This window comes from Thalia democratica, chromosome 4, assembly GCF_965202585.1.
Source record: "Thalia democratica chromosome 4, ktThaDemo2.hap1.1, whole genome shotgun sequence".
NCBI classification, from domain to species: Eukaryota; Metazoa; Chordata; class Thaliacea; order Salpida; family Salpidae; genus Thalia; species Thalia democratica.
In genome coordinates this window covers 51,982,230-52,009,833 of record NC_139168.1, presented here as the reverse complement: position 1 = coordinate 52,009,833, position 27,604 = coordinate 51,982,230, and the positions used below count along the sequence as shown (strand labels likewise).

Sequence of the window (27,604 nt, the reverse complement as noted above, 5' to 3'; positions counted from 1 at the left end):
CATGTAATACATTTAGAAAATAGGTTCTCAAAACAGTGTTAGAATATATTTGTATATTAATCAAATTTAAATCAAGATTTGTTTTACTTATAAGCAAAATTAAGTGATCTTTAAGCTTCCTTTTTTGAACTTGGTTTTAGTTTTATTTTTCTTAACTAATATTAATTTAATTCAAGTATGTTAAAAAAAGATATTGTATAATCAAAGTTTAAGTTTAGTTTTTCACCTACTTTTATTTAGGTTGATTTAATTACAACACTTCTATGTATAATTTTAGATTAAATTTTTTAGTTTTACAAAGTTTCAAACAGCAAAAATGATTTGGGCTCAAAAGTGACTACTCTTGATAAAGAGATCCTCGTACATTTTTTCCACCTACTCTAAAATAGAACTACTTGTTATAATAAAGAACATAAGTTTAACAAGTTATTTTCCAGATTAAACATGCAAGAAAACTATTGAAAGGAAGGATTGATATTTTTGCAGACAAGAAGAGAAACCTTAACAGAAACAATGGAAAAACATACAATAAGTTAGTAAATGGTAGCATAATAAGTTCCTATTAAACATAAAACGATAACCAGATCAGGAAGTCAAATTTAGATTCTAAAAATTTAATAACTGATAATAACTCTAAATATTACAGACAGCCGTCTTAAAAGAGCGATTAATTTTCCTAAATGATATACGACAATCTCTGAAAAGGTATCAAAATTATTGATCACACGTGCATCGTGCAGTTATTACTATATAATGGTAAATAATTTATAAAGAAAAATCAAAAATCGCCCTTCGATCAACATTTGGGTATATTATTTTGTATAATTTAGTAAGTAATTTTTATTGAACGACAAAAACTTGCTCAAAATAATTTGTCCTAGAACCTGATAAACGAAAAAATATTTTGTTTACTGAGTCGTACACCACTTGGATACTTTTTAACGTTTTGTCCAGGACAAATATTAAATATAAATAAAAAGTTTTTACTATTATAAAACACAAAGCGAAAAGGACTTAATAAAGAAAACAGCTTAATATTTTAAAATTCTTTAACAATCAAAAACTTTAGAATATATAAAGGTTTACTATAAAACGAATTATAACATTAGATTTAAAATAAGAACTTTAGTGACACTGACAAAATCTAATTTTCATTTTACTACATAAGATCTAGTCAATTGCTCTTATATATTTTATAGAAAGAAAAAACTCTCGCACTAAATATACTAATAAAACTCTAATAGTACCCTTATCATCCAAAGAAACTTACAAGAAATGATCAAAAAATGATTAGTCAAATTATATAAGAACTTTGATACTTTTAATGATGCTATACCAGTATATCAAGATGTATTAAATATGTCCGACTTTAAACACAAATTAATACATATAGACCAAGATAGAAACAACTGCAAAGCAAAAAATATAAATAGATATTATTGTCTTTGATCTACTTACTTGGGTTACTCTAAACTATTACAAGACACTAAGAAAACCACACAAGAAAATAAATAATAAGATAAAATGTGTAATTCTCTAATGAAAAAAAATTCTCCCCTGAACAAAAATTGTTATCCAAAAAGCAAAATTAAATGAGGAAGAGATGAATTTTAAAAAATCTACCGGTTGAAGTTTTAAAACTAATTAGTACGCTTATAACAGCTATGTATGAAATGAGAAATATGATAAAACTGAATTGTCTAAGTATATGTAAAGTTTTAAAAACAAAAACCTGAATGATAAACATAAATGACAACCAAGGAAAATTAAAGAAATAAAAAGTATATAAAAAATTTCATGCGTTCTTGCAAATATGGAAAATAGTTTATATAAAAGATGTCACCTTTTTTTGACGATCCTACACTCTAGAATACTTAATTAAAGACATCAGGTAAAAGCGGAATTGTCTGAGTTTGAACTCGATTTGAACCATGAACGTGTGTGAAGAGTGGCAATGCAGATTTATTTATAAATAGTTTAATGAAAGATTTTATTCTTTATTTTGTGTCTACGGGTTATTAAACTTCTAAGAAATTAACATACGACTTACTATGTTTGATTATGCTTATATATTTAAATCTTTTTTTGCCTTCACATATGTGCATCGTAAATAAACCTATTTTGTAATACATAAGTTACTAAAACTATTACAACTAGCATTGTTATAAAATAAATAAGTTATGATATTCATGACAAAAGGTTTTAGAAATACTAAGTTTTATTAGTTCTTAAACCTATAAAAACATAACAAGTCTAAAGTAGTTTTGCTTATCAATTTTTGATATATGAATAAAGAGTATAGTCATTACTTATATAGAATTTGTTTATATTATTATACAATTTACTTGTCCACTGTCATTATACTAACTAATACAAAACATTTTACTTTAAAAGGCCAAGTTAGTCGAAACAGTTTAGTAAATATATATTGTTTATTGAACGATAAAGAAAAAGCGCTAAAAAAGTTTGGTCTAAGGACCTTGTGTAGAAAAAAATCCTTCGGTCATCGAGCTGCACACCATTTTTTTTGAATACAATGTTTTGAGTTAATTTCATAACAATAAATAAAAACACTTTAAGAGTAATTATATACATACACTTCTTTTTACTCATTTTTGATTTTATTTATCAAGCAGTAAATCTAAATAAAGAAAAAGGTAAGCACCCTTTCTTAAACCCTTTACACTGACAAAATGTTCAATGAAAGTCATAATATACTATGAGTACCACACAGTCGCTTCTCTCAGATTTCGATTTTTTTGATCAGTTACATTCCAATTTTTCTTGTTGCCCTTATTACAAGAGCAACTATAAAAAAGGAATAAACATTGAGGATGAAGTGGTAATGTCACTACAACCATCATGTTAAACATAAAACTGTAAAGGCAAGATTTAACTTTAGTTTTGCTTGTAAGGAGGTAAAGGTTTAAAGATATTTAACCGTCTATCTATTAAAACTAACGTTTGACAGATTGTTAAACAGGTGAACTATGTACAAAAAATAGACTCAACAGTTTTTTAGTTAATAAGTTTGAAACGGATTACTTAAAACTTAAACTCTTTTTTATATGTACGTCCGTTTTCTAGGGTTATCTTAAATCAGTACAAACGAAGTTTCTGTATTGAAAAAAATAACGTTATATCGATAATACCCTAAACACGTTTAATTAATAAACTTAGTTAGAAGTTTTTATTTAAATATCGCTTAAAATTCTTGCTAATATGAAAATAGTTAAAAAGTTAAGTTTATTTCTTAACTTTAATTTAATCGTTTATTATTGGAAACTATTCTGTAATATAAGCAGTTTTTATACACAAAAAAACTATAACGAGGTTTTCGAATGTTTTAAAATTTGTGTTATTCGTTTGTTAATAAAGATACTAGCGAAGCTAGTTTGCTGGAATATATAACAATAAAAACAAGTTTTCACAATAATTTTCCTTTATTGAACTAACGTATATTTCTGTGTGCAAACTTTAACGTAGCCTTGTAAAAAAACTTAATACTGTAAGAAAAGAATAAGAGCTAAAGTAGATGAATATGTGTGTTTACTAATTACAAACATTAATAACCATAATAGACTAATAAGAGATAATATGTTTATAACCCGACTGTTGAAGATTTTTAAAAGGCGTAAATCAATAAGTTTTCAAAAGTAAATTTATAAATAAAGTATGTTATCCAAATACTAGTACAAATGCTTATAAATATAAAATTGATTAATGGAATTAATAATAAAATAAAAATTCAATTTTTATATACTATATTCAAAACTAAATTAAATTTTAAAAGTTGATTTAAAAAAAGCTAAGATACAATATTTTATAATAACTTTTTTCATGTTCACTCACTTTTAGTTATTAGTAACTAATTATATAATATCAAATAATTTTTCATCGAAATAAAAAAAAAAAAACTCAGATGCTATTGTTCAACGTTTTAAAATATTTTTACTGCATATCTTCAGAAACGTTAATGCAGAATACCAAGGTTTAAAACACAATTTTTCACTAAAAATTTTTCTTAATGATAATTAGTCATTAATGAGATTAACAAAAATAAAAAATAATCAACGCCACAACGATTATTAAACTAAATATAATACAAACAAAACAAAACGGTCAGTTAATTAAACAACTAAAGACACTTTATAATCAAAGTCTTTTTGTTTAAATGTACTGTGTTTTAAACCTCATTACTCTGCAAGAACTTTTCTAAATATATGCAGTTAAAATATATTTAAACGTTTAACAATAGCATCTGAGTATTTTCTATATATTTCGATTAAATTACAATACACTGATGTTTGTGTTATTAATAAATTTTATACAAACTTGTTTTATTCATTAGTTTTTATTTAGTTTGTTCCATTTTTACTAAAAAACCAAAATTTTAGTTTCATTATTTGTAAGTAGACACAATCTAAACTTTATAAGATGGTTTTATTTGTTTTATCGAAACACTAGCTAACAAAAGTGAGTATTACTTGGAGAGTTTTTAATATAAGTTACCACTAGAAGTCATTACTATTCTATGACAAAAGAGAAGAGACGTAATAGTCTTATGTATTGTTTTTAGTTAAATATAAAATATTTACCTAGCTTTTTTAAGTATAGAATCAAATTATACTAAAACTGTTGTAACATGCTAGTATTTAAAGCGTTGCTGTTAGTTACATTTATGTAGTAAAAAAGGAGTAAGTTTATAAAATATTTTCTTTATTTTTCTTCTTTTTTAATAACCTTTACTTAAATACTTATAAAAAGTTTTAATATATTTTGGAATTTTTTTTAGTTAATTAGATTTTTAAAGCTAAAGTAATGGCAGAAAGCGGTTTAGAATTGTTGTCTGAAAGGAAAAAAGAAAAAGTTAGTTTAAAAAAAAATTCAAACAATACATACGCTACGTACAATCTACATTAAAATAAAATCAAAAATCGATAAAGATAATATAAATTATTTTGCGATACTTTACAACAGCTTTATGTATGATACATTGTTTCTATTATACTTTTAAGCTGCATGTCTCTTTTAATAGAAATTACGGTTAAAAAAAGATATTCAAGTATAAGTTACGTAGATATTGGTTTAAAACTTTTGTAAATAGTTTAAATTCAAATAGATAGTTTTATCTTTTCAATAATCTATTTCTATACATATGACAATTTGATTATTTAAATTTTCTAACACAATTGAACATTGTTTATAACGGTATTCTTTAAAATAAAACATTTGTATTTGTCTCCTTTAACCGAAGTTAAAGTTTCTTATTATTAAACTTAAAACTAAAAGAATACAGCAATTTTAAATCTTAATTAAGATTTTTGTATTAGTTTAAGTACAGGTAAGATAATTACAGGTGTAATTGTTAAGTAGTGTTTTAAAAACACTTAGTTTTTTTAATTAAAATAAGTTTAAGCTTTTAGTCTAATGTACTAAACTCTTTTGAAAAAGTGCTTTTTTAGTTATAAACGGCTCTAAAAACTCATTAAAAACATTTAAAAATTAACTAAAAGTTTTACAAACAAAATAGTTATTAGTAAAGTATAACAAAATTATGACATAGTTTAAGTTTTTGGTTTCAAGATGAAGGAAAAATAGTTGTTATTTTTTGTAATTTATTTATTGATAGTATTCGTTAAGAAATAGGTAAATTCTAAAAACTTTCAGGTGTTAGGGTTTTTAATCATTGAACTCTAAAACCTACATTGTATCATAATTTATATTAATATTATTGTATTTTTTGTTAAATTCCTTTGACGGTTTTAGTATAATGTACTTTAATTTACTAATTTTATTCAAGTTCTTGAAAAAAATTAAGTTATTTTACTTGCTTAGTGCTGCAATACTTGCATACTTAAATGTTTTGAATGTTAAATATGTAGAGTAGACAACAAACCATGTATGGAGTTATTTATTAGCTAACCTAGTTATTAATACTTTTAATTATATTTATGTTGAAATGCATCATTGAAGTTTAAGTGCATTCAAATATACCATTAACTTAAAAGATTTTTTAGACTCAGCTATTGGTGTTGTCGCTGTGTAAAGTACCTACTGGTGGTGTTGTATAAGAACTGTGTTATTTATATACTTATTTTTAATACTGTTTAAATACAGAGTTATACACAGTAGGTTAGCAAACGGACATTAACCATCTTAGTGACTTATAAATTATACCAAGAGTTGTTTTAATTGTTTAGAGCTGGGTTTCTTCTTTTAAAAACTGGGTTTGGTTCTATTCTGCTTCTAGTATATTAAAAGTTACTTCAGGTTAAATGTCGCAAATTTTTGCTGTTTTAAGTTTAAAAACAAATCGAAAAATCCTAAAACTTATGTCAAAATTAAGGCCTACAGCAACTGCTAAAAAACACCTTACAAGCTTTTATACAAATAATTTTTTTAGGCTTTTGCTTTTTTTTGGTTAAGTGTTGATTTAAAAAATCGATATTCTATGACTATTAAAAAAGAGTATATTAATTCTCATTTAGAAAAAAACTTAACTTTCTGAAGATTCATTGATGTATCTAAGGCAAAAAAGGGTATTTTAAAGAGTCAAGTATCTCAAAACACTTATCGCAGACATATTTCTTTTTATCATTTAACAATCACGACAAGCAATATATATAAAAATATACCAAAACTTTATATATAATCATTTTTTTTAGGTTTTTAAAAGCAATATTTTGATGCCTACTTACTTTTTTTATGAAAAAAATCCATCTGTTATCAAATTTAACTGAGTATAAAAACTGTTTTACAACTAAACGGGCTGTTTCAAAATCTATAAAATCTTTGAAAAAGGCTTGTTTAGCCTTTAATTTTAGTATATAAGCATCTATTATATAGTTAATATAAAGTGTGAAATATTTTTGTTCAAAATATCTAAAAGTAAGATTGACATAATTTTTTCAGATCGATACATATTTAAACGTATTTTCCTTTTTTTTTTTGCGTTTTTAACCTGTTTAGAGTTTAGAGCTTTACTAAAGAATTTTTTAGTATAGCATTTAAGATTTTTTATGTTTAAAGTAGTTTTCAGCATTATAAGGAAACTTGTTTTTTAGTATGAAAGAATGTATGTTCGAAGTTCAAATTTAGTTTCAATAACTTTAAACTACGAAACTAATAATTTTTTCAAGTTCGATATTTAATACAGATAATAGTTGCTATTATTAGTTAGTATTTTTAGTTTTAGATAGTAATAGTTATAAATATTATTTAAGTTTAAATACATACGTAATTAATAGATGGGATCACAAAGCTCACTTTCAAAAGAATCCGGTTTGACAGTCTTAACTTCATGTTTGTTTATAGTTGGCGAAATGACAGGAAGTGGAGTTCTTGCACTTCCATCTGCTGTTGCTAAAATTGGTTGGGTAAGCCAATTTCGCCAGATTTATTTAAGTTTATAGAAGACCTTTTTCTATAGAAAACTAAGAGAATTTTTTTACATTATATACTTAGATTGAATAAGCTGTTTCTATTGTAAAAAATATAGTTGTAGATATAAACTAAATATTTTGATTAAGACGATTTAAAATCTTAACTAGTTTATGAATTCATCAAAAATTGTTAATGAAAAACGAAGTAAACAATGAAAATTTGCTTACTAAACTGAAATTTAACTAATTATCAATTTTATAATACTTTAGTTTCTTTTGAAAAATATTGATAAAAATATTTATATATCGCTAGGTATCATGCATAATAACTTATATATTTATAAAGGCCTAAATTTTACGTTTATAACATAAGAAGCAATAAGCTTCAAAAGTCGGCTAACTAACAAATCATCTGCATTTTATTAAGTGCTACTGTTTATATATATATATATATATATATATTTATTTATTTAATTATATAAAAACTATAATTCAAACAGCTGTTTCACACATTGAAATGTAAAATTTCATGTGATCTTCAGTGAGTTGTAGTTTATTATAATAGTAAACAGAAATTTCGATTTTAGAATTTTTTATGGTAATTATGACGTAGTAATGGTACAGTTTATTGTACGTAATTTATTTGTAATAATATTGAAATAAATATTAAGCTCCAATTTGATTTGTCGAGCACTATCGATCAGAACTTTGTATAAAACCTTTAATATATATATATATATGTATATATAGAATTAAGTTATTTAACTTAATAAATTAAATTTTTCACACTGAGCCCACCTTGAGGGCTTTATTATTAAAAAGGTTTTTTTAAAGCTGATGAGTGAATAGTCACGAAACTCGAGTCCTTTGAGTTTTGCATCTTTAAATAAACCTTTTTGATATAATATATATAAAATAAGGTTAATGTTTAAACGTAAACACTTTCAACTGAGCCCACTTGAAGGGCTTTTAAATAATTTATTCAAATGGCGATTTTAAAAATTCTGGAACATATGTTTCACAAAGCTTTGATTTTTCATAAAGCTTTGATCATCAGCCAGTTAAATTCAAAATACAAAGCACTGTACTAAACAAAGATACAAAAGTTATGCAAAAAAACAAAAAACAGTATGACGTAATATTGTACATTAAAAATATTCAGTACAAAAATCGATCTACCTTCTAACTAACTAAACATCCTAAATTAACGAAAACAACAGTTAATTGACTATAAAATGCTTCAAAATTTGTTGTGTTTTAAAAGAAGCTTTTTTATATGTCGACAAGACGATATAAATTCGCTTCGCTTATTTAAACAACCTTCCTTTTTTAACGCATACATAACGGCTGTTGATTCTTTTAAGCACAGCCTACAAACAGGGTTGTTACCATCTGCTATTGGCTGTGCTCTTTTTATCACCTCCCAAGTTAATTTAAAATCAATGTTTTTGCGCTTAAGGCCGCAAACATACTTCGAAAGCTCAGTTTCATTTTCGTATACACCACCTTTAAAGGATTTTTTATGGTTGGCATACCGAAATCTGAATTGAGTGGAGCATAGGCCGATGTAGAACTTCTTTTCAAGGTCAGAGTTAACTGTTGCCTTGTAAATAATGTTCTCTGACCGGCAATTGCCCCCCTTCAAATTGTATTTACAGCCACCGGCGCAATTACACTGACTTTTGATTGAATTACTTTTGTTTAAAATCCTTTGATTATGTGACTTGATTAATCTCTCCAAATTCGCCATACATGAATAACTGATTCGCATATTATGTTTGTTAAATATCTTTGATAATGGGTTATTTTTGTTGAAATGTTTTTTTACTAGATTTATAAATTCTCTGCCGATGTTTGTTTTAACTGAAGTACAGAATGGGGGATTATACCAAATTATATTTCGCTTTCTTTTACTTTTATTGGTCGTTTTGTTTTTTTGCTCCGTTGTTTCAAAATTAAGTTTATCATTGTAACCGCATTTTTTCATTATTAGTTCGTAATCTTGTTTTGTCTTTAAAAAGTTTTCTTCGTTGCTTGATCTTTTATTTAAACGTTTATTAATTATTTTTGGTATTTGGTTTATAATATTTTTTGGGTGGCTAGAATATTTATTTATATACATAATTTTTGCGTTTTTCTTTTTATAAGGCATATAGGAGAGATCATGCAAGTTGAGCTTCACATCCAGGTAGTCAGTCGTCAACATTGGTGATTCAATAGTGACTCTTAACCCCATAGACTTGAAGAAGGCGTGTGTTTGTTTTTTTAGCCTTTCAACTATAAAGCCAGAAGAATTGGGCAGTACAGCTAGACCATCGTCCCTGTACAACCCAACTCTTTCTAAACCAAAGATATTCTTCAACCCATCTAACAAAAAAAGACCTACTAATTCACATAACTCTGCACCCATGAACGATCCCTGCGCTACATCAAAAAAAGAGCTGGTGTTATTTGCTCTCTTCTTTTGCCACAGGTTTCCTTGTTCATAAAGTACTGATTTACATGCGTTTTTTATTAGACCTAAATCTTCAGTAGGTACGCTAGTATAAATACCAGCAAATTTTAGTGATTTTGTTACCAATTCTTCGCTGATAGAAGGATAAAAATCGACTACATCAAACTTAAAAAAGCTGTACGTTTGTTTTTCCAAACCAGTGAACCAATTTAAGACTTGGTCTGTATCAGTCCACTGCATAAGTTTAGATTTTAAACGCACAGCCTTATTAATACAGTCAATCTTAACCTTAACTATACGACCTACATCGGACTTAGAAGTATTAATCAATCTACACTTGGGATGTGTCAAAAAGTTATCTTTATGGTCTTTGACCGTTATGTATGCGTTTTTTAAAGGTAATTTTTTAATCCTATCGTGTATTTTTAAGTTTTTAGTTAAATTTTTAGCTTCTACATTAATATCATTTAAAGTTTTATCAGTACATTTTTCGTAATCTTTAGTAATATTGTCTTTTAATAATTTTTTATAGTCATTTACTGAAATTTCGTAAAAATTAGAAGTTTTATCAGAAGGCACAATCAAATTTTTGCTTATGTATGCGTTAAAAAAGGAAGGTTGTTTAAATAAGCGAAGCGAATTTATATCGTCTTGTCGACATATAAAAAAGCTTCTTTTAAAACACAACAAATTTTGAAGCATTTTATAGTCAATTAACTGTTGTTTTCGTTAATTTAGGATGTTTAGTTAGTTAGAAGGTAGATCGATTTTTGTACTGAATATTTGTAATGTACAATATTACGTCATACTGTTTTTTGTTTTTTTGCATAACTTTTGTATCTTTGTTTAGTACAGTGCTTTGTATTTTGAATTTAACTGGCTGATGATCAAAGCTTTATGAAAAATTAAAGCTTTGTGAAACATATGTTCCAGAATTTTTGAAATCGCCATTTGAATAAATTATATATATATATATATATATATACATATATATACCTCAAAAAATTGTAGTTACTAACTTAATGTTTCAGATTATTTTTAAATACAATACTGATACCAAAAACACTAGTAACTTAATTTACTACTGTTTGTTTTGTATTTATAAATTTTGTAATTACAAAATCGATAAAATTTCTTTAGAAACTATATATATTTAGTAAATAAATTTATAAAGATTTAATTTTAACGTTATATTGGTATTGTATAATAGTTAACTACTTTTTATTTTTGGTTTAAGCACAAACAGAACATTTGTAATGTTTTATTTTAGTAGTAACTAGTTTATCGTGTGTATAAATATCATTGTCTTTGAGACATAAATCTATTTAGTGTTGTAAATACTACAAATTGTTACACATTACCTAATTTATAGTGATGCATATTTTATTTTTTTACTAAAACCATTTGTTTTATACAATACACATTACACAGGTATACAGTTTATTTTAAAAGTCTTTTGGTAAAATGTAAAAGCAAAGGAGCTTAGTTTTGAAACTTGTTACAGTTATTATGACTACCAAATATAATGGAACTTTTTGATTTACTTTTTTTTTTGTTATTTGTTTTTAACGAAGAATTTTATTTGTACTCCATACTAAGACTAGTGTAAAGTATAGTAGTATTTATTTAAAAGGATCTAAATACACTAACTAAAAAATCTATCACGTTATAAAAAAAACTAAATACAAACACAATTACTTTTAGTTTTTTACTAAAACTATAAATAGTTTAGTACGTTAATTACTTTAGTTAAGTATATCATACTGTACAAGTTTTAAATTATAGTAGTTTTACCTTTTGTGTTTATAAAGTTCACTAAATAGTTTTCTTTAATAGGCCGGACCTATAATGATTATAGTATGCGCTTGTATATCTGCTTTTACTGGGACGATTCTCGGAAAATGCTGGAATATGTTGTTAATAAATGAAAAGCAAGTCAACAAACATTGTGCTAATCCCTATCCGACTATTGGATTTTATGCTTTTGGAAATATTGGAAAGTAATTTATTTTTTGGTGTTAAAATAAGTATAATTAATGACTTATATATAAACAAACTTTTAATTTAGAATTTTTGTTCTATACAATCACTTTTATAAGTGTCAAAAATATATTATAATGTAATGTTATATATTTATATTTATAGATAAACTAAGTTATAACTGAAAACACGAGTGTTGTATTTGTATAAATGTGAAGTTATTATTTAAAAACAAACATTTCTAACTAATTATTTCAAAAGCAGTTTAAATAGTACTGAATTATGTTTTTTGTTTTTACGAAATTATTTATTTTAACAAAACATTTAGACTTCATTTAAGGTATTTTTCAAAAAGCTTTGCTAGAATTAAAACTTAATTTATAATTTTTTAAATTAAACTATTTTTTGATTTGTTACACTTAGACGTCTATTTTGGTTTTAAATTTGGTTTAACAGTTTTTTAAGCTTTGCTATTAATTTACAGAAAACTTTTATATTTGTGGAATAAGAATTGTTTTCATTAGTTTCCAACAATAAATAAGTTAATTAACGCATTTCAGTTTAGTTTAAATAGGATGTAAGGTTTTAAAATTTAAAATTTAAATGGTTTAGCAATCTGGAAATAACTGTAATTTTTTTTACCGCAAAGTTCTCTATACAAAGGATAACTTTCCTCGCAATGATACTGTTTAATTTTTTTAACAATAAACCAATTTTTTCAATAAACAATTGAATGAGTGATGATTTTAAACTATTTTACCAAGTATGAAATAAAATGAACAAATGTTTTTAGGGTAGTAGTAATAGTTTAAAGTAATAAACAAAACTTAAAGTATTTTTATTGTTTGATGTTCCCAATACATAAACTTACTTTAAATAAGCCTAAAAAAAATTACTAATACACTTTAGAAAAGTTTTATTTATTTAACACTAGCTAACACTTATTAATTAACATCTAAATTAAGTTGTTCATTAAATTTTTTTGAACTTATGTTTTCAAACAATTTATAGTGAAACGCGAATGTATTTTAATTAACTTGTCACAATTAAACAATAGTTTGAACCTATATCTTTTTTTAGGTTAGTTTAGTTTTGGACATACATTATTTAAAGAGGACTAGTATTTAATTTATTTAATAAATACAGTCAATGTTTTTTTAGTTTAAGAAGGGTAAAGTCAAGTACTACACACGCAGACTAAGAACGAAAAATATCTAATTAATACTCGTCTAGTTTTTTAGACGCTAATTTAATCCGCAAACAATAATTAAACGTTGTTGCAAGTTTCTTATTAGTTTAAAAGAGGGTGTTTAAACTATACTTCAAAGTTTTAAGAAACATAGATTAAAAATAGTAAGTAAATATTTTTAAATGTATTTTCAAATAGTTATTATTTTTCATTTGCAAACCTTAAAGAAAACAACATTAACTAATAGTTCTTGTTCTATCAAATATTAGTTCTACAACTAATTAGCTGTAAAATAAATCTGATTTTATAATATCAAGTTAATTTTGTAAGAAGTAAGTTTATAAACAAAAATTTTTAATAATTAAACTCTAAGTTTAAGTTTTTGATTTTTTAAGAATTAAAAATTGATTATTTCAAAAAAATTATAAAAAATTCTAAATCATGAAAGTTTAAATAGGAACTAAATGTTGCATTAGCAAATAAAAAGTTATTTATTCTAAATAATATTTTACTCCAGTTACGTGATTTCAAAATTGTTTACACTTTTTTATTATATAAACTAGTAAAGTTTTTCTTTTCTGATAAAATTCGAGCAAATTTAGTTTAAACTAGCAACTCATATTTTTAGGCATGTTGTGAATATCTCTGTCTACTTTACATTGTTCGGCGTCTGTGTCGTACTTCTAATAATTGCTTCAGGAAATGTACAAAGTTTAATTCAACAGGTTAGTAAAAATTGTATTCATATTTTATTATTTAAAACTGAAATGAATTTCGCTATGAATGCTAGTGTTTATTTTTCCATAATGACAATAACGAATAACCAATAAGTTTTTGAAACGAATGTATTGTAATAGAAATCAGTAAACTTAAAAAACCTTCGTAGCGATTACTTTTTTTAACGCAAGCTGAAGAGTTTTATTTACAGGTTAATGTGGAAGTTTCTATATGTGTCCTAGTAATAGTTATTGGATGCGTTTTAGCACCTGTTTGTTGGTTGAAAAGTCCTAAGGACTTTTGGTTAGTTAAGTCTCCTAAATGTACAGCTACTTCTATTTAGCTGTTATCAAAAATTATTAAAAAGAAAAATTTAACTATTTTCTTAGTATAAGTATGATAAAACTAAGTTAATATTTTCAAAGTATATAAACTAAATTTGTTTAATATATAATTACTGTTTGTTTTGTATTAATTATATGTTTTTTCAGCTTTGTTTATAAAGTAACAAGCACTTTAAACGAAATTTTATAAAACAACATATTACCTATATGGCATTAGAGACATCATTATAAAACTATTTAACTATACAGTATAAAAATGATAATGATTACTGATTTAATTAACCCAAGTACAATTGTATTGAAATTGAAATAAAAGTTTAAATCTAAACTTTCGTTAACTAAACGCATGCATTTTAAAACACATAAAACGAAAAAAAAACTGTACAATATTTTTAGAAAATACAACTTGATGAACTTGGTTCTGTTACCAGAATACTAAAAATACAGATACAACCTTACAAAAATAAACAATATCCAAAATAGAATATATAAATTAAGAACCAAAGTGTATCTAATATTTGGAGAATAATAAATAAATTTACCAATAAACAAAACAAAATACCACTGATATAGTTAATATCCCAAATATTAATTTGCTAATACAGTTGGGACACCAACAAGGTTCTCTAATTGAATCCAGGCGAAATCCATAGCATACGTGAAATATGTACTTTACAGTCTTTTATCCTTTTTACAAAAATTAGTAGCTAATATTTATATGTTTCTAACAAAATAAAATCTACTCTAGCTTTTTTTAATATCTGTTAGAATTTTTACACAACAATAAAGTTATTTACAATATTCATATTAAGATCATTTTTTTGCTCGTTTAAGGGTGGGTGTCACTTTTGCACGAAGGGTCTATTTTGCGCGAAAAGATTTTTATGCAGCATCAATTTTGCACGAGTCGTCAATTTTGCACGAGTTGTCACTTTTGTACGGCGTCACATTACACGTATTCATATATATCTTGACCCTGATCCTAACCATAACTTAAAACCTGACTATAACCCTAGCCCTAATACTACCCCTGACTCTTACTCTGATCCTGACCCTTATCTCTTCGTACAAAAGTGACTACTCGTGCAAAAGTTACTCTGTGCAAAATCGACGACTCGTGCAAAAGTGACGCCATGCAAAATTGTCTACGTGCATTTTCATGTGTAAGCAGATTTATTGAATTCTTTAACGTGATATTGTTTTAAAAAATATTGAATTGTTAGACCATTAACTGAAATAGTTGATAAAATAAAATCCTACATTAGTCAGTTTTATTTTTGTTTTATTCAAACATTAAACTAATACAGTATATAGTTGAAGTATTTTGTTTTATGTGACTGTTTACAGCAATAATAATCTTTATATGTATAAGTTTTTAGGATATAGTAAATGTTTACAACTGTGTGAATTTAATTACTAAAAATAGGTATAAAAAATTTTATTAGCAAGGCATATATTTTAAATTGTACGTTTTTATCTATTATTTAGAATTTATAAAGACTTAATACATCTAAGATTTTTTTAACTGACATACCTTTTTTAATTAGTTTTAAGTTAAATGTCATAGTTATTTTGATATTTTTTTACTTCTGCTTCTTTTAGGAAGTTTGAATTTAAATTTTGAATTTTCTGCTTTTTAAAAAGCTCAAAATAGTTTTGAAAGGTTTTTCTATACATGAGGTCCTTTAATCATACTCTTGAGCTTCGACTTCTATAGCGATCTCAAAACACAGTAAATTATTTGCAAAACAATTTAACCTAATTGGTAATTAAGCTCGACAATTAGTAAAACTTACTTAAAAAACCTTTTAAGTCTTTTTTTTCATGCTTAACTAGTTATAGTTTTCACCCTTTAAAAGCATCTAAAACAAATATTTTGAGTTAAATCAATTATTTTTACAGGCCTGTAGCTCTTATGGCATCCGGAACAACAGCAATAGCTTGTGTGCTAATAATCATACAAAGCTCTATGGACGCTAATAAACCTGACAACTACGCAAAAGAATTTAATGAAACTTACAGTAAGTTAATTTAATATTTTGCATAACTGTTATAAGTTTCATAACTGATAAGACTTTATTTAGATCTTAAAACAAACATTTTTTCACTCTTACTTAGTTTACCTTTAGCTAAGTTTTTCTCTAGCAATTTTTAACAATAATTCAAAATAGTGTACAATTAAAATTTACTTCAGATGTAACGAAAACTGATCGTAATCAGATGTCATTCAAAGGATTTTTTATAACATTTGGAACAATTTTGTTCTGCTTTGGTGGTATGGCTGCTTTTCCAACTATACAAGCTGATATGAAAAATCCAAAACAATTTCCAAAAACTGTAGTGGTTGCTATACTAAGTTTATTTTCACTATTAGATCTTTAGATATTTCATAAAGAGCTTAAGAACAAACAAAGTATAACTTTATATACAATATTACAAAAAAATATAAAGTAAAAGCTCTAAACTTGGTTGCTTTACTTTAAAGCCAAAGTTTTTATTAAGTTACAATAATATCTATTTGCAGCTATATTGTTAATGTACGTCCCAGTTGCTTCAGTCGGTTATAGTGTGTATGGGATTAATGTTAAAGATAACATTTTTGATTCACTTAGCAAAGGACCGTTGTTGATAATGTCAAATATTTTAATTACAATTCACCTTATATCTGCCTACATAATTTTACAAAACCCACTCAGTCAATTTCTGGAACAACCATTCGGAGTGAAAAATGGTAATTGATTAATTGAAAATTTCCGAGAGTAATTAATTTTGAAATGCTAGAACTTGAGTAATAGGTATACATAAATTTAAAAATAAAAAGACAATTTTTATGACTTGACAATTGTTTCTGTTTATTTGCAAGTTCACAACAAGTTTAAAGGTATTTAGTTTGGTTGTAGTTTAGTATATCACAAAGTTAATATGTACAAATTATACGAAAACTTAGTTTCTACATAATAGTTTAATACTTTTTCAGTTCTTACATTATCTGTTATATATAAATTGAAATACTTTTATCACATATTTATATTTTCAATTGTTTTTAATAGAACTTAGTGTCAAGCGAATACTTATCAGATCTTTAATCACAATTTTTGTCATTTTTGTTGCCCTTTCATGCCCAAAGTTTTCAAGTATACTGTCGCTAGTTGGAGGTAGTGCTATAACATTGAACACTTTTGTTTTTCCTTCTGTTTTTTATCTGAAACTTTGCTCTAATCACGGAAATGAATGGACTGGAACGTTAGATTGATTTTTATAATTAATTATTCTAGTAAGTAAAAAATATTTTGATTATTCAAATAGAACATAGATAACTAAAACACAGACTGTTTATTTTTTCTTAATAGATTAAGATTTTTATTTATTTTAAGTTATTTTTTTTTGAACAGTAAAGTGTCAACTTCGGAGTGGCTAGTTCACATTCTCATTGTGCTCATAGGAATAATAGGAGGTTTATCGTCAACTTACACTGCAATTCAAAACCTTGCTCAGCCAAACGCTTTTAGTATGCCATGCTATATCAAAAAACTTGAAAACATCACCATGACAGAAGGACACTAATTTTTTTTTGTTGAAACTTTTAAAGTTTTAAACAGACAAAAGAACTTTTTTGTACATTTACATGATAATTTTTGTACATGAATTTACTTAATGATACGTTGAATAATTTTTGCTCTACTTTTAAGCTAAACTTATTCATTGAAAAACTAATTTTATACAACTATGTTTAAATTTATTACTCAAAATGATATTTTTGAATGTAATAGTTATTTAACATTTCAAAAAAAGTTTAAAGCTCATCCAACTCAATTTGAAATATAAACTAATAGTTTTTGTAATGTTTTATAATTATTGATAAAGTAGTTTCACAGAAAAACAAAATATGGTTAAGTTTTAACATAATTATTTGTAAATCAAAATATTTGATAAGAAGCTTTTGTAATTTATCAGTTTTATTCATCACGTTAAGTTTTTAAAAAATTGCAATTTTTATATGTGTAGAAGTATAAAAATGAGTTTAAAGCAGCTAAAAATTGTGCTAAACTTGTGACGATCAATTGAAAAAAGTACTGTAATATACTATTTTTAATATAAAGTGTGTGTTTCTAACTGTTGAAATTATAATACCATATCTTTATGTTGTAAAATAAAAATTACTTAATAACTCATTTTATTTTACTATACAGCTTAATATTTTGAGGAAATCCTGAATAAGCTTTTCGGAATTAGTCAAAAGTTACGCAGTTTTTTATTTGCAAGGTTAATTTTGTCTAGCTTTTTTAAAAGTTTTTACAGTTAAGTATTTTCTTTGTTAAACTTTGAAAACTTAGTGTGTATACTTAACAAGTAAAAAATGTTTGTTAGTATATCATGCTTGAATCCTGCCAGTTTATATATTTATCAAATTTGTAAATATTAAATAAAGTTGAAAACTTTAATTTTGTTGTGAAAATTAGGTTTTGATTTAAAAAGTTACTTATTTGTTACTTAGTTATTAAAAATGACTTATTTATTAAAAAAAAAATTATTTTAACCTTGGCTTTGTCAGAATTTGTTGAAAAGGTATTGTCCAATTTTGATAAGGAAGACGCAGTTTGTGCAGTCTTTTTGAATTTAAGTAAAGCAATTGATAGGGTAGATAAAACTATCTTACTGAGGAAATAGGAAGTTATGGTGTGTGAGGCAATATGCATTTACTAATTAGTTCACATCTAGATGAAAAGAAGCAGTTTGTTAGCTTTGGAGGATATGAGTCAACCTGTAAAAAAATGAAGTTAGGGTACCACAAAGCTCAGTATTAGGACCGTTGTTATTCCTAATACATTTAAATGACTTACAGAATAATACTAGACGTAACGTCCTCAACTTTGCAGATGATTCAATGTTATACAAAACATTCACAAAAGACACATACCTGAATGACAGTAAAAATTTCAATACAGAACTTAGTAAGGTATCATATTGGCTCATGGTAAACAAACTCAAACTAAACCTTTATAAAACCAGAAGTATGCTTCTGCATCTACCAAAAAAATGTTTTTTGTAAAAATATAGATCTTAATGTAAAATTAGGTAGAACAATTATAAAAAAACAAATATTTATAAATGGTTTGTTTTGCTTGGGAAGAGAAAATAAAAAAATTATAAATGATATCAATATGCCGATTCGATAAACGAAAAGTTTTTTCGTGCACCAGGTCCTAAGACCAACTATTTTTTGTCGTTTGTTCAATGTTCTTATAATCACATATCAGGGTTTCCCAATTTTTTTTTAACCTTTAAAAAAGCACCTAAGCAAGGTTACTCAAAAAACTAATATTAAAAGCACCTAAGACCTTTTTTTTGCTCTTCATCAACAACTCAAGAATATCTATTGTAAGTTTCAAATTATGACCTAATAACCCCCAGAGGCTCCTTAACTGCACATGACCCCCCTTTGGCCCCTTTGCTGCTCATGGCCCACTTGGAAATCCTGAGTTAGATGCATACATTATAAGAAATATGATGATAGTTTTAGAAAAAAAAAAAAACAAAAAAAAATAAATTATCGTAAAAGTCTGACTTTATACGAATTAGGTCTTTTTAAGTTTAAATTTAACAATAATTTCTTACAAGCTAGCTTTAATGATTATTTTAAAAGTAATGAAAATATCCATAATTATCATACGAGGCCTTCAGAAACAGATTATTTCCTGCCTAGATTCAACAAAAAGAGTTGTCTCAAATTGCTAGCTTACCAAGGTAGTAAGTTATGGACTAAACTACAGTTGTTTTAAACAAATAAGTAATTTTGGAAAGTTTCAGGATGAACATAAAAACTATTAATCAATTAGTGATTATCAAGGTCATAAGTGATCATTGCTAATTGTTTATTCACCTTTATTTAGGAAGTTAATAATAATTTTCATCCAATGCACAAAAAATATAGTTCAAAAGGTGATTTGTTTGGTTACATAAACAGTGGTTCAGTCAAAATTGCAGCATTTTCTTATTAGCCATTCTTTAAATCGTTTATTAATATTACTATTTTGAACTAACTTCAGAATTTTCACAAGTTTCTTCATATTTAAATTTATTTTTCTAGTATGCCCATATAAAATTAAGTAATAAATGTACTTTTTAACAGAGAGTTAACCATATAAATAAATGGTAAGCTTAGATTACTATCTCAAGTTAACTTATATTAAATTAATCTAAATTTCTGTAGAAACCTTAAAAGATTTTTCTTTTTTTATGTTTCCAAATATCATTTGTGTGTTTAAAGTTAAACTTTTGGGCTTTGAAAATTATTCAGAGAAAAAATTAATATAATTTTTTTTAGTTTAATTTTTATTTTCTCATGAAGTAGTGCATAGTGTATAAATGTACTTATAACTAAAATATGTAACATTAAAGCAGATGCTTGAATACTTTTATCTATGTATTTTTTGTTAATATTATACTATTTATTTAACTGATAATTTTAATATATGATATATATGTTATAACTTCAAACAGTTTAATATTTATTTTAAAAACAATGTTCTAAAAGTAAAACATCCTTTAACAATAAAATCTTAACTAATTTGCAATGAAAGCTTAGTTTCTGCTGCAACTACTTTTATTATTCATTATTGAACTCTGATTATTAAAAGAATATTTAGAGCTTGCTGCAGTTATTAGAAATAAGGCTTAAAATCAATGATGCAGTATTTCATTAAAAAATATTTGCCTAGTGATTTTTTTCAATAGTTTATATTTTTTGAGTAAGAAGTTTTATAAAATTGTTACGTGGTTCTTTTGTATAATAGATACTTCACCCATACTATAAGTTATATAATGTAATCTAGACTCTAGAATAGTCTTTAGTATTGATAGATAAAATTCACTGATACAGTAAAATAAGTTAGTATAAAATCATTTTATTTTTATTATGTTTAATTTAAACAATACAAATACCAAACTGCCCGCAGAGGGACCTAAGCATAAACGTGCTAGGAAGTCACCCTGTCTGCAGAAAAAATATGGGAATAAAGGCCAGGTTGACAATCGTCCCTGAGACAGTCAACCAGACACAACTGAGACTCTAGATGTTAGTCCACCAACATCCATAGCTCACAAGTTTTAATATTTTTTATTTATTTGATGTTCTATTTTTCGGAGTAGAAGATTGTTATGAAAACAAAATCTTAAAATGATTAAAGTTATATCATTCTCTTTACACGAGCTTTAACTTGGTTTGAATGGCTTTTTTGTAATTTTTTTTTTTTAACCAAACTTTAAAACCAACTATTTTCAATTTCTTTAATGCTAACTTGAACTTTTTTCTTAATTCTAAAGAACGTTCTTTTGCTTAGATTTTCACAATAATTTTCATCGAATTGGGGTTTTAGTTTTGTAGTGGGGCTCCTTTAAAAATTTTATGTTTTTTAGCATTTTTTACTTAGCAACGTTTTTCTCCAAAAATAGCTTTGTTTTTTAGTTTTTACATATTTATTAAATTAAGTTTTATGACGTTATTAATTGTTTTTTCAAAAAAACTTTTTTTTTTATAACATATGCTTAAATAAACTTTTCAGAAAAGTTCCAAATATGCACGGTTTTGGTTCTTTTTTTACATGGTTTTATAGCAAAAAAAAATTACTTTTTAATTAATTTTTATTTTTAACAGACTTATATAATTAAGTTTTATAAGGTTATTAAATTTTTACCAAGCTTATTATTAATTTTTTAATATATGACCCATACAAAAGTTTTAGTTAAATGACTTGGCTAATGTTATACTGTTTTTAGTGCAGAAGTATAGTTTACAAGAACCATATATTCTTAAATGATTTGTTTCTCATCTTTTACTAATTATAGCAACCAAGGGTTGCCAAACACGGAGGGTACTCAGGGAAACATAGGGTATTCTAAAAGTTTTAAAAATATCTTGGATGTTCTGGGAAACTAAGGGTAGTTTTAATTTTTAATAAATCCATCAGGTTAGTTTTAAGACATTTAAAAATTTTAGGCTAGTATTCATATATATCGAATGAGATTTAGTTGAATTAGTTTCAATACTTTGTTTTATTACCAATTTTGTTAAAAACTTGATTTTAATTGATGTCGAAAAGATGTTAATTTTTTTTTAAGGATTTGAAAAATCTCGAGGTGAATCAGGACAGTTTAAGGTCACTCAGGGCAGATTTTTTGACTCAAAGAGTGACAACCCTGAATAATGTAATTGTTGTTGGTAGTTTGTTTATGATAAATATATTTTTATATATTCTCACAATTCTATAAAGCTTATTTTGTTAATTTTTCTATTTTGGAGATTCTGTTAGTAGATTTTAAAATGTTTTATTTATAATTAAAGTTTTTTGCTTAATGCCAAACACTTACGCCTATAAAAATAAATAAATTTATTCTTTAAAATAAGAAAAAAATAAATTATATTGAAGCAGATTTGCGCAAATTTATAGCTCTATACTATTATGCTTATATTTAATTATTTCTATTTTTATTCTGTTAGGAATGTAAATACATACAAATGCTAAAATACAATGTAATTAAATTGTCAAATTCATGAAATAAGTTTGCCTTACTAAGTCAGTATAAATAAAGCTTGAGCTTTTTAATAGCACAATATTTCGATTCAGATTCGGATATGTAGGATCCAAATTTCAAAATAAGATTCAGATTTGGATCCAGCCAGATCCAAAAATGTTGGGATTCAGTAGATCACTATTAATAACAGTTAAGTAATACAATGTTAAGCTTTTAGAATTTGTATTTTTTATTAATCTAATGAAAATAACTACAACAAAAACATTTATGTCAACTCTTTTTTTAAAGTCAAAACAGTTAAATTATCTAAACAAGGCAAAAAAGAAACCTAATACTATTTTCAAAATGGCAGAAAACAGCCAAAACAACCAGCTGAGATCAAGTATTCAAAACATTAAGTCAATATTTTTGTATAAAATAAATAAACTAGTGAACATAGTCAATTTAAACCAAGCGTAAAAATTCAGGTTGAATAAAAAACAACAATTATGTTAAAAATCGCTATCACTATCGGAGAAAGTATATTTCTTTCTGGTTGTACCGCGTGAACGACCTGCAATTAATTGATGAATTAGTTATTTTTTTATATTAATTATTAAAAAAACAATAAAAAAAAGCCTGGTAAAAACTATGATAAACTTCAAAACATTATTTTTATCAATATATAGTAATACAAATCAAATTAATTATTACTTATCAACTAAAATAATAAAGCCATTTTGAACTTTTTAACATAAACAGGGTTGCCAAAGGTTTTTGATAAATTTCTTCGTGGTTTTCTCAACTTGGTCCATAAAATTAAATTGGAGGTAAAAAACTGTCTTAAATATTATAATGACATTGAAAAGATACTGCAAAAATACTTTCAATGATTTTCAACTATAAAAATTTAATGGTAACAAAAAAAATTATCTATATGGTAGATTTTTTGTGTTAAATCAAAATTTCCTTACTTTACATGTAAATATTTTATTACACTCAAGGTTTTTTAGTGATTTATGTTCAAAGTTCTATGTTTTTTTTATCAAAATTTCTCGAATTCCAAGTTTTTCAAGGATTCCAGATATTTTTAAAAGTATGTTTATGGTTAGCCTAATAGAAATAGAAATAAGTTAAGTAATATGCCTAAAACATGTAATTGCCGTAAATTAAACGAAGATAACTGCCCATTAAAAGGTAATTGTTTAATTAAAAATGTAATTTATAAAGTTAAAGTTGAAAGTAAGGGCCCAGATAAAATTTATATCGGAAGTTCAGCAGGTAGTTTCAAGGATAGATATGCTAACCATAAACATACTTTTAAAAATATAAATAAAAAACAAAGCACGCGTTTATCGGATTATGTCTGGAGCCTTTATCACAGGTACGGTAAAAGGCCAAACATGGAGTGGAGTATTGTTTCAAAGATCAAACATGCATCCAACGGAGTAAGTAGAATTTGCCCAACTTGCAATACAGAAAGAGCAGTAATTGCAGCAGAAGATAAAGACCTACTTCTGGTTAAGCGGCAAGATTTATCGATATTTCTCCCCACAACCGACGATTCTACTTTAAATAACTCTGTCTACTTATGTACTAATTTATTTCACAACACTCACATTACAATTACATACACTTGCAAGCTTAATACTTCATGTTTTTAAGCTGTATAAATTATTGACCAATTTGTTAAATTTATTATGACGTAACATTTCTGCACAACTCAATTTAATTTTTATTTTAAAAACTTGCCTATTCTTAGAGCTTTTTGAGGTCAGTGCCTACTTTTATTAAATTTGTATTTTTTGTAGACAATTTTATAATTTTATGTTTTTATCCCAAACTTTGTTTTTAAACCATAAAGTTCATTTATAATTACTACCTACATAAACACTATACATAATTATACATGCTTTTTCTGCTTTTTTTCTAATGTGTGTTAATATTTTATAGACTCCGTAGATCTGTTCCTAAATTTATTTGAGAGCAGTGAAACGCCGTTAGTTGAAATAAAGTTTTAGCACAAGAACATCTGTGGTATATATATATATATATATACAAATAATTTGATTAATTTAATAATTTAAATTTTTATAAACTAATATTTAACACGCAACCCACCTTAAGGGCTTTTTTAATAAAAAAGTTTATTACAAAAATTTGCAGAACTCGAATTTTGTGCTTATGCACTCCTCAATTGCAAAACAAGTTCAAAATAAAGCACAAAACAAAACACTCAAATGAAAACTCAAAATTTAAGCATAAATGTATTATGACATCATATATTAATCATATAATTTATGCTTAAATTTTAAACTTTCAATTGAGTGTTTTGTTTTGTGCTCTATTTTGAATTTGTTTTGCAGTTGAGGAGTGCATAGGCACGAATTTCGGGTTCTGCAAGCTTTTGTACATCTTGTAATAAACTTATATATATATTTACAACTTAACAAATCAAAAATTCTCAAAAAATAAATACAAAGTTAAAAACGAACCGGTGGTGGTTCTTGGAGGAGCGGGTGGTGAATTGGAATCAACTCCGCTGAAATCATCTGATAAGGAAGCTTCCTCTTCACTTGAACTGAAACTAACTTTGGACTTTTTCTGTTTAAATTTCAATAACAAAATTGCTAACAATATGAAAAATTACAACATTTGTATAATAAAAAGAGAGTAATAAAACTTTCATACTTCTTAAATTACAAACAGTAAATAATTTTCACTGTCATTAAAATTCAAGATCATCTTTATTAAAATTTGATGAACATTTTTATAGCGAAAATAAACTATGCAAGTTGCTTTAACTTTTTATAAAAAAAGAAAAATAATAACAGTCTAAAACAGTTAGGTCAAGATATATATTTCTTTAAACCGTTTTAAAAATAGTCAATTTAATTTGGAAGCTTGAAAATTAGACTAGAACTCTAAAAAAAATTTCTTCTTTCTACAGAAGACTTTCCAATAAACTTTGTTTTAAATTTATATATACTTAATGAATGGGAATTTATTGGAAATTAGATTTAGAAAATATATCTATAATTTAAGGAAACAATATTTAAACTCGTTAACTTACTCCTTCCATATAATAAAAGGTTGGCACTCGTTTTTTTCAAATTTTTTCCCAGGTTTTCTAAATTTTTTCCAGGCTTTTAAAAGTACACATTTTTGGGTCTATTTTTAGTTTTAAGTTAATTTCTATTTAAGAAACTGTGTTAAATAGTATAAAAATATTGAAAAGATACTGTAAAGTTTAAAGTTACTTTAAATGTGTTTTTTAATAAAAAATTTTTTTGATGATGACAAAAAATCTTAATTATATGATAGATTTTTTGTGTCAAATCAAAATTTTACAACTGAAAATGTTAAAATTATTAAAATTTCCAGGTTTTTCCAGGTTTTCAGGTAAAGTGGCAACCCTGATAATATCTATTATATTCTTTAACTTTGTACTTTTTTATCTCAATTCCAAAAACTGCTAGAAGTATTTAGTAGGCCAGATGTCGGCAAACTACAGCCCTCAAAAGGTTAAATGCAGCCCGCGAAAGAAAATGTTGAAACTTAAACTAGATATTCTACAGCTGGAAACGAAGAGTAAAATAAAGATCTTAGGCACAATTCCCGTGAGATTTTAAACTTACATTAGATATTTTGGGCTTTGTTATAAACAGTAAGAACTAAAACTACAACTGTGGTCGCAAAGATTTTTTTTTTTCGAAATTTTTCCTGCGACCACCAAATACCTTCATTCCTCTGTAGTAGGCTAAAGTAAGAACTTACCATAAAAGTCAAGTTGTAAAAATTAAGTAGATTTATACCCCCGTAGCTTAAAAGCAAAACAATACAACATTTGTTAGCATGACTATTCAAATTCGAACAATTCAAATTCTTAAAAAAAAATTGAAACAGCCACAAATAAAAAAGTAATGTATATTTGTCAAATATAAAAAGTACATATGTAGTTCATATTAATATCTACAAGCCATTTTTTTCTTTTTGCAAAATATTGAATATTTTTTAAGATATGGCTTAAATAAAGAAAAAACACAGTTATTTTTAGTTATTTCAAAATATCTTGAAAAGTATTTTAGATTTTGCAAAAAAAAAGTGGCTTGTAGATATTAATAAGATCTACATATGTATTCTTAATTTTTTTCAAAATTATTTTACTTATTGAGATATAGTATTTTGAATATTTTTTTTAATTTGAATTGTCGGAGTTTGAGTTGTCCGAATTTGAATTGTCATGTAACCACAACATTTATAGTTTAATCTATTCCTTATATCCAAATTAATCCCAAAAAAACTAAAACAACCTTTGGTGGAGCTTTTTTTGATGGTTTTGACACAGCGGATCCCTTTCTTTTTATTTCCTTTTTAGGAAGCTGAAATTAAAAATTTATTTTTTAATATAAATTTTATTTTATGTAACTTAAAAGCTTATACTTTTCTTTCTATAATCAAAATATATTAAATACAGGGTTTCCACAGATCAAGCAGCAAAATTTACTAACTTTTCCTGACTTTTTACTAAAATTTTCCAGAACTTTTAAAAAATCAAACTCTTAATTTAAACTTATTCTAAAATACATCGTCAAACACTTTTAAGTATATAAAGCTCTCAATCTTATTTTTATACAGGTTAAAACTACAGTTTTTTGCTGAATTAAATCATCTAACTTCCATTACATAACTTGAACCTTCTGTGTATGCTTGATGTAATTGCAATAAAGAGCTCTATCAGCAAAATATAAGTATTTTCTAACTTATAACACATGGAAGTGTCCTTGCCACAGATCATCAATACTAAAAAGCAAACAAAAACTGCTGTTCAATTAGGCTAGTTGTTCAATATGTAACAGAAAAATTTTGCAGTTATATAAAGGATATTTTATTAATTTCTACCAGGTAAAGGCATTGGAAATTATGTAATTTAGTAAATTTTTAGAAAAATTTTGCAGCTTTAGTCTGACTTTAAAGATTTTTTAATTAAATTTTTACCATTTGAAGGCAATGGGAAATAAGG

General features: G+C 25.4%; 2 protein-coding genes across 2 annotated transcripts in view; one reads left to right on the top strand and one right to left on the bottom strand.

The window, feature by feature from the left end:
- Positions 1–4,743: 4,743 nt before the first annotated feature.
- On the top strand, positions 4,744–18,458 carry LOC145833328 (uncharacterized). Its single transcript, XM_082940512.1, has 10 exons — positions 4,744–4,869; positions 7,251–7,379; positions 11,677–11,840; positions 13,638–13,734; positions 13,938–14,029; positions 15,973–16,091; positions 16,265–16,426; positions 16,595–16,801; positions 17,121–17,313; positions 17,463–18,458. Exons 1-10 carry the CDS (start codon positions 4,822–4,824, stop codon positions 17,632–17,634), a joined length of 1,383 nt encoding a protein of 460 aa, XP_082796638.1. The 5' UTR covers positions 4,744–4,821; the 3' UTR covers positions 17,635–18,458.
- Positions 18,459–22,877: 4,419 nt separating this feature from the next.
- Positions 22,878–27,604, bottom strand: part of LOC145834600 (DNA topoisomerase 2-alpha-like) — a 39,943-nt gene continuing 35,216 nt past the window's right edge. The window contains exons 38-40 of the mRNA XM_082942071.1: positions 26,895–26,963; positions 25,077–25,185; positions 22,878–23,155 (exon numbers count right to left, since the gene is read on the bottom strand). Coding sequence (XP_082798197.1) covers positions 23,094–23,155; positions 25,077–25,185; positions 26,895–26,963 — 240 coding nt within the window. The 3' untranslated portion in view covers positions 22,878–23,093. The remainder of the gene's footprint in view (positions 23,156–25,076; positions 25,186–26,894; positions 26,964–27,604) is intronic.

Bases quoted from the DNA above. Each gene is read 5' to 3' on its own strand.
- LOC145833328 (XM_082940512.1), top strand. From the start codon at position 4,822: ATGGCAGAAAGCGGTTTAGAATTGTTGTCTGAAAGGAAAAAAGAAAAA. The intron at 7,380-11,676 runs GTAAGCCAATTT...TTTCTTTAATAG, and splicing joins CTGTTGCTAAAATTGGTTGG to GCCGGACCTATAATGATTAT. The intron at 11,841-13,637 runs GTAATTTATTTT...TCATATTTTTAG, and splicing joins GCTTTTGGAAATATTGGAAA to GCATGTTGTGAATATCTCTG.